At 38.2% G+C, this 14,068-nt stretch overlaps 1 protein-coding gene across 1 annotated transcript in view; it reads left to right on the top strand.

Annotated features, from left to right (window-relative positions):
- Positions 1-14,068, top strand: part of SLC24A4 (solute carrier family 24 member 4) — a 96,431-nt gene that overhangs the window by 75,352 nt on the left and 7,011 nt on the right. Inside the window, exons 13-16 of the mRNA XM_082058272.1 lie at positions 7,554-7,720; positions 9,928-10,042; positions 12,227-12,339; positions 12,987-13,052. Coding sequence (XP_081914398.1) covers positions 7,554-7,720; positions 9,928-10,042; positions 12,227-12,339; positions 12,987-13,052 — 461 coding nt within the window. The remainder of the gene's footprint in view (positions 1-7,553; positions 7,721-9,927; positions 10,043-12,226; positions 12,340-12,986; positions 13,053-14,068) is intronic.

The raw sequence follows: 14,068 nt of genomic DNA, 5'->3' as shown, positions 1-14,068 counted from the left end.
CTAGATCCCATGTGTCAGACATCCAGAGAGATTCACCCCCAGGATGTGGTTCAGGCCCATCTTGAAATGGGAGAGAGCACATCGTTTTTATGAAAACTACGTATGGTGTCATACAAACCAGACTTTGCCTTTGGTTTCTGTGTGGGAATAAACATTCTCTTTAAAAGAATTATTTTCTTGACCTGACCTTTAGGCCATGATGATTATCTTCCGAGAGAAAGGCTCATTTGATACTTTACAGTTTGATTACTGTTGTTTGGAAATGGGTCTTAAACTTTAAAAACAAAACCAGAGATCAGAATAAAGCAGGATGAAACTGAGCATGCATATGTTGACAACAAAATGATGCGTAAAAGCCCTTGCATAGCTCAGTAGTCTTTTAGAGCCCAGACTCAGAAAAGCACTTTGGTACAGCTCTTAATGGATGCTTAAATCCCATTCACTGTCACATGTTCAGGATCCTTTAAAATACTCGATGTTCTCAGCTCCTCCCGGTTTCACAGAAATTAAGAACTCCTTCTCTTACAGGATTGGACCATGGGTGCTTTATGTAAGTCATGATGGTGTTAGCTAAAATAAGAATAATAATTCCCAGGGCTAAAATGAGATGGCAATAAAGGAGATTAGCAATCCTGCCCAGTTTTGTACAGATCCAAAATATGAAGACAGCATGTAGGATAGAAGCAAAAAGGAATTAACGGTATCTACTAAAATGTAAAAAATGTTTGTATTTGGTCAAACCAAATGTTTGTCTTGCTCAATATTCTGACTCCAACCATGACTTTATGAAGAAGCCTGGCAAAGAATGAGACAGGACAAGTTGGACTTCAGCTGTTTTCAGCTCAGGGAACTTCCTGGACTGGGTGTAATATCTGACTATTTAAAAATACTTAGCGGATTTCTCTTCTTCCTTGGTGTGTCTAATTGTCATCAAATCTTTGTAAATATTTAATACCCACAACATCCTTTGGGAAGGAGTTTCATGACTGTGTGAAGAACCATCTCCTTTTACTTGCTTTGACCCTGGCTCCTAATAGCTCCATTTGATGTTGTCTTTTATTGGAAAGCACAGTGAACAAAGCAGAGCCCATGTACCTCACTTGAACACTCAGGATGTTGTAGCTCTTTGTTATATCCACTATGGAATTGTATGTCCTCAAAATTGAGCTTGAGTTCCATGAAGAAACCTCTGTTTTCTGTCTGTGCAAACACCGATGCAGATGGTTCTTTTAGCTTCTCTGCAGTGCCCCCATCTTCTCTCATTACTTCTTTATGCTTTGATCGCCAGTGGACCCAGCAGACTTTCTGCTCCTAAAATATTTAAAAATTTATTGTGATTTTTGATTCCTCTATGTAGTTGGTGCTCAGACTCTCTTTTTGGCCTGGCTTATGGTGCTTTTGCCTAAGTTTGGAAATACGATTTAGGTGGCTGAGTTAGGAAGAGAGCTGGTTTCCAGGCTGCTTTGATGATGCAAGAGAGATGATCTTCCAAGAAGGTAGTTCAGGGCGGGACCTAACTGTGGTATTCTGAAACGCTTTTTTGGAAGAGCTTTCTCTTGCCACTGCCCGTGTAATAATATCTGCCTTAGAATTTGATTTCAGAACACAAATGTGCTTCAGAGGCACATTTCTCTGTTGTCTCATGTACTGCATTTTGGTTTGCATTGTGTTCTTGGCGCTCATGAGCGAGACTCCTTTTGTAGAAAACTAAACTGGGAAATGTGCTCCAGAAGAGCAATGAGTATTCTCTGGAAGAGGATGCACAGGATAAACTGGAAAAAGAAGTGGGCAAGGATTTCATTTACTAACTCATCGCTTTGTTGTGAAAAGGCAAAGGGAGACTTCAGGAAGTCTGTAAATCCCAGTTCTCCCTTAAAAAAATTATAAAGTAGACAGCAAGGTTAAAACATAAAAAATAAACCATGCCAAAATCCAGCCAAGTCAAACAAGATATGGGGAGTACGTCTGTTCAGTTACATTTTATTTTTGTTGAATATTGTCCTGTGTAAACCTATAGTAACTCTGAGAGTAAAGCTTGTTTCTGCATACTGGAGCTAATTCTTTTTTCCCACTGTACCAAAAATGTGCCTTTAAAAGAAAATTGTTGTAATAAATCCAAATATGCAAAGTGTGATAAAGGCACAGACTGAAAACAGAAATCAGAGTTGTTTTGTACAGAACTCATGGTCTGGAATTTGGAACTTCTATTCTGGAAAATGAAACTTCCGAGAAAAGTGTCAGTAGTTTGGAAAATAGTCTGTTTTGGATGAGGAAGAGAAGTAAAAGCTTGGTATTTTCCACAGAAAAAAGGAATTGTTTCCAAAGCTCTGTTGAAGGAGAATTGCAATGTAAGTGTTTTAATATGTCAGCTGCCCACTTGGAAGGCTGACAAAGGCTGGGCCGTCTCGGATCGCCTTTTACACACTGTGGTAACACAGAGAGGCTCTTGCCCCCACAGCTCCTGGGGACAGCTGCAGAGCTGAAATCAATAAGGATTTCCCAAGAAGGTGGAGAGGCAGCTGCTGTGTTAATTTTCCTAACAGCAAATTGAAAACTGTTTTCTCAGAAATTTCTTTTGCAATAAAGGCATTTTTCAGTGGAAAATAGTTCTGATGGAAAATTCACAATGCATTTAGGTTTTTATCTCTATTTTAGTTGTTTCTATGTTGAGTCCCATACTTGGGACAAAAATTTGTATTCCTCTGTTGTGTTTTGGATACTGCACATGCTCAGAAATCAGTTAGGCTTTCACATTGGCTAATTCACATATACTAAAGTTTTCCAATCAGTCTCAACTCTGAACAACAGCGATTTCTAGCAGAAATTTACTTGTGGTCTGGGTTATTACAAAGCTCCCAGTGTGGAGGTGTGTATGTTACTGTTGCACATTTTCAGGTCAAGATTTGAATTAATATTGGTAATGATGTGTGGGTGCGAATATATCTTGGTAAATATAAAGCCTAATTAGGACCAAGGGGACAGGTAATTTAAAAATCACTTTTCATTGGGGGGAAAAAAGTCGGTCAGTTGGTTGGTTGGGTTTTTTAATGAAAAATGGTAGAGAGATTTAAAAAGATAAAAAGAGGAATTTAAAAATGATGAAGTGGAGCGCCAAAAAAATCTGCAGCAACAATCTTCATAGGCCAGCCTGGATATGCCTTATTTTTCTTCTAAGTTTGCCATTGTCAAAAGCAAAAAAGAACCCAGAAAAGTAGAAAACGAATAAATTCCATGAAGCCTTTCTCATTTTGCAGGTAAACTTAAATTAGAGAAAACCTTTCACGTTATTTCAAGTTACCTTAAATTAGAGATTTATACAACTACATAACAATACAGTTATGAAAATCCTGTGTGCCAATTGGATTCATTTTTTTCAGGAATGTTACAGTTTATTTTAGTTCAATGAGCTACTAACTGCCATCTGTAAGGAGATGTTTCTTTCACCTGTGAAGGTTTAGGCACGTTCTGAAGCAGCTGATGTGTGGAGCGGTGCTCTGTGCTTGACCGCTGCCTTCCAGAGGGAACACTGAGTGGACAAGCGCTCAAATTTCACTAACTACAGTAACTGAGATTTGACTCCTGATGGTGAAGTTCCAGATTCCAGTCTGTCTGTATTCAAAAAAAGCTTTTTCTATGCAGCTTATTGACTAGGACAGGTAGGCCTAGGACAGGTAGGCTGTCTGCACTGAATTTGTTTGAAGTCCTATTTCAGACTAGCTTGTGTCCATGGACTAAACACCCGTTAGTATGTGGAGCACTTTTAAATTTGTGCTTTGGGTTCATCTTTATGCCAAGGGAATCTCATTGGTGTGATACAAGGCTGCTCCGTGTTGCAAACTAAAATACAGTAAATTGCAAATCAAAACACAATAAATGGGGACAATCAGGAGATTTAATTGAAGTGTGCATTTCTGATCAGAATGAAAACACAGGTGTAGTTTCACACTTTCCTACCGAGCTTCTCTCAGATATTTGTGAATGTTGTGAATAGGACAGCATTTTTCCTGTAAAAGGCACTTTGGTGCCTTAAGGAAATATTTGTTTCCTCTCAGTGCTGTGATGTGTGTTGTTGACCGGATAGTGTTCACCAGGACACTATCTGTATGTGAAAGTAATTATTGTAAGCATAACATCTGGAAAAATGACAAGCCCAGGAATGCACTGAAAAATCAGCAAAGGGTGCTGTGTTGTAGGGCTGCCACTTCATTTTCAGAAACATTGTAATCAGGCTCTTGTGTAATGATACCTCTCTGAAATACTTGGCATCCTTGGCTTCCAAATATCTGGAGAAATGGGAAAATGGCTGTATAAAGTAGGCAAAATAACTTAGTGCAAAAAGCCTCATCTTTCTGTTTTACAGTAGGTTGAAGTGAACAGAATATAGACCAGTGTTACTTTCTGTAGTAAAGCAATATTCTTTCATCATTGTTGGGGGGAGTGCAACAAGCAAAATACTCCTTTATTCAGCTCTGTGGGTTCCCACAGGAGCCTTCAAACCCAGGGCTCATAGGAGTGGCTGGTACTGCTGTTAAAACAACTGACCTAAGGCCTTGTAATGGGACCGGTAGTCTGTTTTTGTAAAACAGCTATGCATTAAATGGTAGCCTTAATGAGGATGATAATTTAATTCCTTACAGATGTACTAGGGAGCTAAGCAACAATCATAAAATAGTTTGTCATGAACTAAAAGCGTACCACAATTTAACAAATGTATCACTAAATCATTTTAATGATTATTTTAGAGTGATGGTCAAAACCAAAACAACAGAGCAGCACTAGAAGTACTTTCAAAAGAACTAGAATAAGAAAATTTTCAAGCTGCATATTGTTTGTACATTCATCTGAGCCAGGTAAAATGAATGAAGTAGTCTGTTTCCTAAGGAAATAGTCTCCCTTTATTGAGGTTGTTGCAAAAATTATTAAATTCTTATAAAACTACCAAGTTACAGTATAAGAGTAGACTTCTTTAGCACTGAGTGTCACACAAGTTCCGTGACCCAGCATAGCAGGAGCTGAAGAAAATGGCTTGAGTCAGAACCAAGGCCAAATATACTTAAGGCTTCTTATAAAGTTTACAAAAGCTAGCAGACCCTGTCACAAAAGAGATGCCAATGTAAAGTGTGTCAAGTAGGCTGCTTTGGCCATGGTGGTTCAGAACTATTGCGGCCAGTCAGCTGCTCTGTCAAGCCAGCAAAACCCAGAATTACATGCAGTTATTGTTCACCAAAGTCTCAAGCCTGGTTGCCATGTAATAAATGCAAATGTCACTTCCACAAACCATCTAGCTGTAAAACCCGATTCTGACTCATGTGCTGTGTGGATAAAGCATCAACACTAACAGAGCCAGGAATTTTAATCGGACACACATCCATTCAAACTGAGCGAAGATAAGGAAAAGGCAAGTCTTCCTCCACTAATATTTCCGTTTTCCTGGAGCTGAGCAACCATAGCAATGGCAGTGGTAAGGCACTGTGAATTCTCACACTTTAGCATTTGTTTAAATAATTCAGGGCACTAGGCAGGATCCCTGACAAGATACATATTCCCCAGCAGAGGCTGAGTGCATCTATTTATTTGTTCTCCAGGCAATTTTGTTTCTTCTCTTCATGTTATTGAAAAAATAAATGGGACTGAATCTCCTGTGTGCAGCAGCACTGAAGTCAGTCAGATTAAACCCACATCAGATCAGAATTAGATCCATATTTTTTTCCTGTCAAACAGTCACGCACTCGCCCTGCATTTGGAATTATGTGCTGAGGCAATTACTGACCTCGGTTGTGCTGACTTGTTGACTATGAACCAAGCTTAGCAACTTGGGTAGACAAGGAGTAAAATTACCAAGCATCTTTTAATGATCTAAACTGTATCAAATTACACAGGAGGAGGTATAAATTACCATAGGATATTTACAGCCTTGTTAATAGAGTTAAAGTGAGATATGAGCTAAGAAGTGTCATTTTCTGGACAGAACAGATAAAAGGTAACTGTTTTAAAATCTGTACAGCAGTATATGTAACCAGAGAGGAAAAAAGGACTTTCCTATAAAATCTGTTATAGATCCCCAGTGACATGTAAAATTCTAGAGTTAGAATTGACCCAAGCAGACTTCAGTAGTTATGTCTGTTAGAAGTCCCACAGCCACAAGCTAAATAGGGATAAAGAGCCACAGCTAAATGGAAATAAAGAGCCAAACTTAGTCTAAGATTTCCTGGTGGGTTGATGGCATCTCAGAATTCACGAGAAAATCTCAAGGAGCTGATTAATAACTTAAACAAGGCAGTTTAATACTAGAATACATACCAAAGTAAATTAATAAAGGCTTGCATTTGGATGTACCATGTTAAATTAGACTAGAAAGTAGACCCATAAATTACAGAATTATTATTAATTTTTAAATGTTTAATATATAATTGTATCTCTGCACATTGGTCCAGAGGGCAGATTTCAATCTAATTGAATTCACTGACTAAACCTCCCATTAAACAAATCCTGAATCCCAGTGTCTTCACTGAAAGAAAATTCGTGGTTAAATTGATAGGAGATTCCACTGATTATTACCTGCCCTTTATAATTTAACTGAATATCTTCACTAGAAGATTTATCTGATATTTTTCTTCAGTGCGATCAACAATTTTATTCATAATGGTATATTTTACTAGATCTCGTGCGTATAATTATCAGTTAGTGATGGAGATCCTTACTAGCATAATTCTAAAACAATGTATAGAAAACCCAAACAAAACCCACCATGCTGTTTGCTGTGGTACTCTGGTTTAGCCTGATAAACAAATTCCTTATCCTACTTGGAGGATACCTCATGAAACATATAAGTGCCCTGTTTATATATGGTTCCATTATAAAATAATTTTATTTTATGTACTGATATTTATGTACGCATTTATTATACAATACTTTACATTTTTAAAAAATGAGGAGGTGTGTAGTTGTCTTCCGTAGTTACGGTTGACTTTGGAGAGCTGTATAAGGGAAGTCAATATCTTTGGTTTCCTTTTACAGAGGATAAGAGACCATCTCAAGGTGGTGCTATATGCAGTTGGAGAGAGTTATTATAACTAGTCTAGATTTTCTAAGTACCAGTTTAAAGTTCTGCCCAAGTGACCACAGCGAAGCATGTGAAACAAGTTTGTCATGTTCCTAGGCTGGGTCTGTGCTTCTATTTTCTGTGAAAGTATTTGTTTGTTTTGGTTTGTTTGTTTGTTTTTTAATTTGGGATTAATAGTAATACAAGTATTTGAAAGAGCAACAAGCCTGACTGTGAATTTGGGTTTTAAAATCATCCATGCTTTTAAATCGTTGTAATTCTTTCATGGATTTACATAGACCTTGGCAGACTTATAAGATTCTGGATGTGTATACAGAACTTGGCTGAGAGTGATGAGACCAGCTATAGATGAGAGATACACTGGAAAATGAACTGACATGTACAACTGTAAACATCCTTCTGGGATCATCTGCTGTGTTCGAAGAGATGTAACTGGGCCTGGGATAGTGATGGGAAAGCTAAACTTGTTCTTCCTTTCTTTGTCCTGCAGATGGAAAAATGAACAAAATTAAATGGATTTTGACATGGCCATTGATATTCATGCTCTTTTGCACCATTCCAAACTGCAGCAAACCACGCTGGGAGAGGTGCTTTATGCTGACATTTATCTTATCCACTCTCTGGATTGCCTTGTTCTCCTACTTCATGGTGTGGATGGTAAGTGCCTGTAGCAGGACTTCCCATACTGAGTAAAACACACATCTTGAAATAGATAATAGATCTTTTGTGTATTTGTTAAAGAAAGGCATGTAATTGTAGTGCATTCTCTTCAGCTCATACTCTAATTATTATAATTCTAGCTTTCTTTTGCTCTTTTTGGCACAAATAATTGGGGTCCAGTAGGGTCCAATATGGTACAGGAAGGTGCCAGCTTGATTTTCATCCAAGTAGTAAAAGGGAGTTTAAATGGAAACATTTAACTCTCAGTAACTGAGACACTTTCAGAAATTGGGCTACAGGGTCTGATACTGAAACATGCATAAAAGGCAGATGAGTGGCAAAGTTTGAAGACTCAGAAGTGGTGTAAAACACCTCAAGTGGACTAGAATAATGCAAGAAAATCTTTCTTAGTGAAGAGTATTATGATTGCTGGTATGTTTCTGTTTGCCCTGGATTGGCGAGAAGCAGTGTATCAGGTGTAAATCTGTAAATTGTTGTTGATTCAGAAGCACACTTACTTGAAGATTTGAGAAGTTCCTATTGTTTCTTTCTTACCCTCTTTCAGTTTCTCAAATTTACATTTTCAGTCAGAGAAGAGGCATGAATAAGAAAGCTGCTTAAATTAGTTTCTGTGATGGAAAAATCAGCCATACTTTTGAAGTATAGAAAGTTACCTTTTCCTACACTAAAAGATGCAAAACCAGAAGTTGTATATACCTGTAACTGGAAATCAGTAGGATGTGCTGCTGAAGAATTTATATGCTCATTTCTCCTTTTAAAGGAAAATACAGTGAAGAAACCTTTACCTGGTTTCATCCTGGAATATATATTTTCACATATATACTCTCATAGTCATATATATATATATACTTCTCTAGTCATGCACATGGAAGAATTTTTGTTCATCAGATTCTTACCAGGAAAATCTTTTTTGGTTGGAGAACATCTCTAACTTGCTTAGATGTTCTAGACATTTGCAGTCTGCTTTATATTTATGTTTTCTCTCATGGAAGATTGTGTTTTCTGTATACTCTTTGCACCTTTCTGTACAAGTTTTGCATTGTAAAGTAATCCTCTTCTTTCTTAACATAGACTGTGTTGGAGAAATTCCTGTGCCAGCCACTCATTCTGCCTGGCATGATGGTGCCAAAGCCACGCATTCATTTCCCACCATGTGTCCTTTGCAAGACCACACTCTGTACCTTGGTTCCTTTTGTAGATGTCCCCTTCAGAAATGAGAGATGTACTCATGAAGGCTGCCACACAACTTATTTTAAGAGGCAGACAGACCTTAATACCCCGTTATCACTTGCAGCAGGAGAATCATGCCCACTCCTATTTCTGAGTCACAGCTTGCCCCTGAGAATAAGGTTTGCGAGCGGGTTCCTAAAATACACCCTTTCTTTGGCAAAGGGTCCAGTTTTCCTCATGCAAGAGACTGGCAAACTATTCCAAGAAAACAACACAGAGCCTTAAAGCTTTCCACCCTCAGCAGTCTCAGCAGGGAAGCAGCTGCCTGTCCCTGATTCAGTCTTCTCATGAGGCTGTTTCCTTTTCAGCTGCCTCTTCAGCCTTTTCTCTTGACACGTTTTCAGTCTTCTTCAGATGTTCCAGCTAAATACAGTTCCCTCTCCTTTCTAAGAGTTCTGCTACATGCTTCAGCCATTCCCTAAGCTCTCTTAAAGCTGCATCTAGACTCCCAGGGAACAATATAAACAGACTTGCTCACTTTGGGATTATATCAGGAGTCATGCAAGAAACCAATTCCTTCTTTATGTGTTGTGATTAAAAAGTTCTTTTTATCTCTGCTCCTATATCACAATATAAGTTGGCTGCAGTCCTTTTGAGAATAGAACCAGCAAGAATCTTGACATTCTTGGGAATAAAAAAAAAGCCCACAGGTTGGATTATGTCTGTGCTCCTCCTTATAAGATCAATATCTCCTGTTAGAAATACAGAAAATTGAGCTTTTTATTTGCTCATAAAATGTTGAATAATATGAGCCAAAGTACTTTTCCTTTTCACAGGGTTGCTTTTAGGCTGGTTATTCCACAATTATTTAATTTGCAGAAATGGATAAGTATGCTGAGTCTAATCCTTTTAAGGTCCACACCATAAATCAAAGTTAAGAGTGTGCTGCACGTGTATTGGAATGAGGAGACTTTCCATATATGATAGGTTAATCTATTTTCCTCACTGTTCAGGTGACTGTGATTGGATACACCCTTGGGATACCAGACGTGATCATGGGCATTACTTTCCTCGCTGCAGGAACGAGCGTCCCAGACTGCATGGCCAGCCTGATAGTAGCAAGACAAGGTACTGTCTGCTGAAGTACAACTGCAGTCTTACGTACATGCTCTGTGATTTGCTTCCTCCATACACACAAATTCTCAATATAATTTTATTCTTATTTTTCTTTTAACAAGGCCTTGAACCAGTAAAAATAAAAGCCAAAATACTTATTATTGTGAACCAAATAAATAGTCCCTGTCCTGTTATCTTTTGCTTATTGGGACTGGGCACACCCTGGCATTCTAGACGGTCATTAAACACTCAGATATCCTGTGCACAGTATGTATCAGTCAGAGTAAAAAGACTAAAGTAGTAGACAAAACTGGAGTATCAGCTATTAAAACCTACATCAAAGAATATATGCTGACCAGCACTTGTCCATGTAAAACTTGTACTGATTTCTAGAAGACCTCTCAAACCCAGAGAAGTGAAGTTGTTTAAGTGGATCTAGCAGAAGTGATATTGCTCCAAGTATACTTCTCATCCAAATGCAGGCAACTTTTCAATTGGGACATATGAACAGCCACACTTGAAAAGGTTTTAGAGGTCAGCTATGTTGTCATCAGCTTTCCAACTGCAATTGTCAAAGGCTTTCTCATGTGTCTTTCTTTAAGTTTTGATTAAGGTTCTTCACATGTTCTTTTTTCCTTGAGAAATACACGTAGCCACATCCTTTCCTGTTCAAAAATATCAAACCTGACAGTGTGATCTCCTGTATTGCAATAGAATAAGAAAAGGTCCTAGTTGTATTCTTTTCCACTGTTCCAATTCCCATAGTGTTTTTTTTTTCTCACGTAGTGAGATCTCCAGCACACATCATTGGGCAAACAACAAGAATTCTGAATTGATAAATTAAGTACTCAAAAGCCCTACCTTTGTAATTTGAAATAGGAGTAGTGCTATTAAATGTTGCTTAATTGAAAATAATTCTATATTTAGAAGATTCCATTTTCCAGGTTGTGTTATTTGTTGAGTGCAGGAAAATCTCACAAAAAGCAGAACAAAAAAGAGTATACAGGAATCTTGTGGAACTACCTTCACATTAAATTAGTTTTCCGTATGTAGTATTAAAGACAACTGATATTTGCAAGAACAGAAAGAAAACATATTGCATTTTTCAATTAACAGACTGCTTCTTTAGAGTAGTTTTCTAGTATTAGGCAAAACTACTGTAGGGATTGTTTCCTCTGAAAGTGAAGGTATGCATTAGCTTGGCAAAAGCAGCTCCATTCTCTCAAAACTATACAGGGACTTTGTGCTACTTGAATTTGAGAGAGTTGTTTACTGATAGATTGCATACAAATATCTAAAAAGTAAAAGTAAAGAAGGACACAACAGTAATATGGATCCAAAACATAACCTTTCTCTCAGTAACTGTCTGCAAGAAGATACTATATTTACAGTGTGGTATTGTCTGTCTCCACTTTATGTACTTGTGGGACATGTCCCTTTTATGTCAGAGTTCCTCTTCCATTCCAGCATTCCCTCTGTGGAAGTGGTTCAATAGTTAGGCAAGTGCCTAAGGGAAATTAGCAGGGGCAGAGAAGAATTCTGCCTTCCTCACATCCAGTGACACTGGTGCAGAATGAGATGCCAGCCAGTGATGAGCATTCTGAGTAGATTTTGGGTAATGCCTAGGGACTTCACCACCATTCACTCTTTTTTTTTCCTTTCTTGTAGCATTTTATTGCTCCTGAATTGAAATCATTGCTGATTAAGCCCCACAGAAGTGCTTAGTATCTTTGACTACCACCTAGTTGGGCTCTTTTCAGAATCACTTTTCATCATTCACATAAGATAAAGGCCATATGTCTGCATACTAAATCCAGTACATAATCTTCAGGTTCCCTGTGGTGGCAGACTACCTAGAAAAAGACATGTTTTTTCAATTGGCATTGAACCCAGTTGCTCAATGTATACCACACACCCAGTAAAGGCTCTGCAAGAAACAAGGAAGATGCAGTTGGAGTGAGCAATTTTTGCACACTTTTTTCAGAAGTCATGCAGAGATTATGGAAATTGTCTCCCTGCCTCAGACTCTCTGGCCAGTCTAGGGGGGCTTGGATCAATGCAGATTATTCCACTTTAGTTTTCTCTAGTACACAGTGTAATGGTTTTATACTTCGTTTTTACCTACGAGTTTGTTTTTTGTGTGTGTTTTTGTTTGTTTGTATGTTTTTTGTTTGCTTTTTGTTTTTTTCTCTGCAGGTCTTGGTGACATGGCAGTATCCAACACAATAGGGAGCAATGTCTTTGACATTCTGGTGGGCCTTGGCGTTCCATGGGGTTTGCAGACCATAGCGCTTTTTTGGGGATCGACCGTATGTATACTTGGCAAATCTTTAATTTGTTCTTTTTGTCTATTTAAAAGAAATATATCTTAAAGCATGCAAATATATATATATAATTTTTTTATTTTTTTTTTTAAAAAGACAACCTGCTGAGCATGTTATTAGTTGCTAAAGAAGGTGTTATTTCTTTGCCGGGGAACCGCGAGTTAAGGAAGCAATTTTCCTTCCACAAGTTGTGATTAATTCCCAGTTTGTCAACTGGAGTACATTATACTGTACAGCAGAAAAATAGCACCATGGATATCTTTTCTTTCCTCTGTCATTTTCTGACTACACAGCTTCAAGCACACCTGTCTGTCTCCCTGTACCTTAGCATTTTTGTCTGTAACATGAGTATAACAGCATATCTCTCTCTCCTGAGGATCTTTTAACATAAAATCCTTTATAAATACTGGTTATTTTTTTATGGAGGTGGGATTACTTATACATTTGTTTCGATTCCTTAATTTTCCCTTCTTCATTACGATAAATCTGTCATGGATTTGCATGGTTTAAAATCTGTAAGTCAGTCACTATTCAAAACAGAAGGTGGAACATAAATCAGTAAATTGATTTCTGGTCTCCAAAGCAGAGTTATATGCTGAGCGTTTTAAAGGTCTCTTCTCTGATTCCCACAGGTTAAGATTAACAGCAAAGGATTGGTCTACTCAGTTGCACTTTTACTAGGATCAGTGGCACTTACGGTAAGTATTTGAGTGTTTCTAAGTATTCCAATTGCAAAATACTTATTAGGTATTTACATGTTACAGAAGGATAAAATGGAAATGCTTGTTATCCCCAAAGCATTGATTCTTGTAAAATATCATTCTTCTAGCAATGCCATGAGTTGAAGAGCTACCATAGTCCTCAGTGAGGACTGAAATCTGACATTTGGTGCAAGAGATGCTGGATACGTGTAGCTCCCATTTATTTCAGTAGTGGTGTTGAAATTGTGGGATCCAGTAATACTTTGGTGCTTCCATGTCCAGCTGCGTAGCCCAGGTCTGTCTCTATGTGGGGACAAGACCCAGGTATGCTTCATCACCCTTTGCCCTTGTCTCTGATTTCCAAAACCAGGCTAGACTAATCAAATGCTGTAGCTAAAATCTGTAGCAAAGACTAGTCTGTGAGGACTGTGAACCTCAGAATTTTGAATAGGCATACTAAATGTCATGCAGCATAAGACGCCTTTGTAACCCATGACTTGTTAAGTAAAACAATAATTCTGTTTCAAAAGTCAATTTTACTGGTACTTAACGTCTGATCCTGCTGACTCCCGGGAGAGCTCTGTGGGAAGAATCAAATCCCGAAGGTATCAAAATATCCACTTACACTAATGTCTTTCACTGGTTGCCTGTGGAGGCTCTGTAGAGGAGGGGATCATCACTTTTTGCACTCTTACAAAACTCCACATCATCTTTGCACGACTTAAGTGATAGAATGACCAGGGCTGTTCACTCTGCCACTGACTTCCTAATGCACCTGATATATAAGCTGTGGGAGCCTGTTCTTATCCCCAGTTGCACCATACCGCACAATGCCTGTGAAAGAACAAAGGTGTTAAGTAGACGTTTGTATCCAATGTTGTTGCATGAATGTTGGTGATTAGCACCTTGGAAAAAATGAGAGGATTATGCAGATATGTTACTATGGTAGCTGTTCATGCTTTTCTGAAGAGTGTCTTTTCATAGCAGAAGCCATATCACCTGAGTTTGAAGTG

Source organism: Streptopelia decaocto, assembly GCF_964273445.1.
Source record: "Streptopelia decaocto genome assembly, chromosome: 7".
Classification (NCBI taxonomy): domain Eukaryota; kingdom Metazoa; phylum Chordata; class Aves; order Columbiformes; family Columbidae; genus Streptopelia; species Streptopelia decaocto.
Note: the sequence above shows the minus strand (reverse complement) of the source record. Positions and strands in the feature narration are given on the sequence as shown.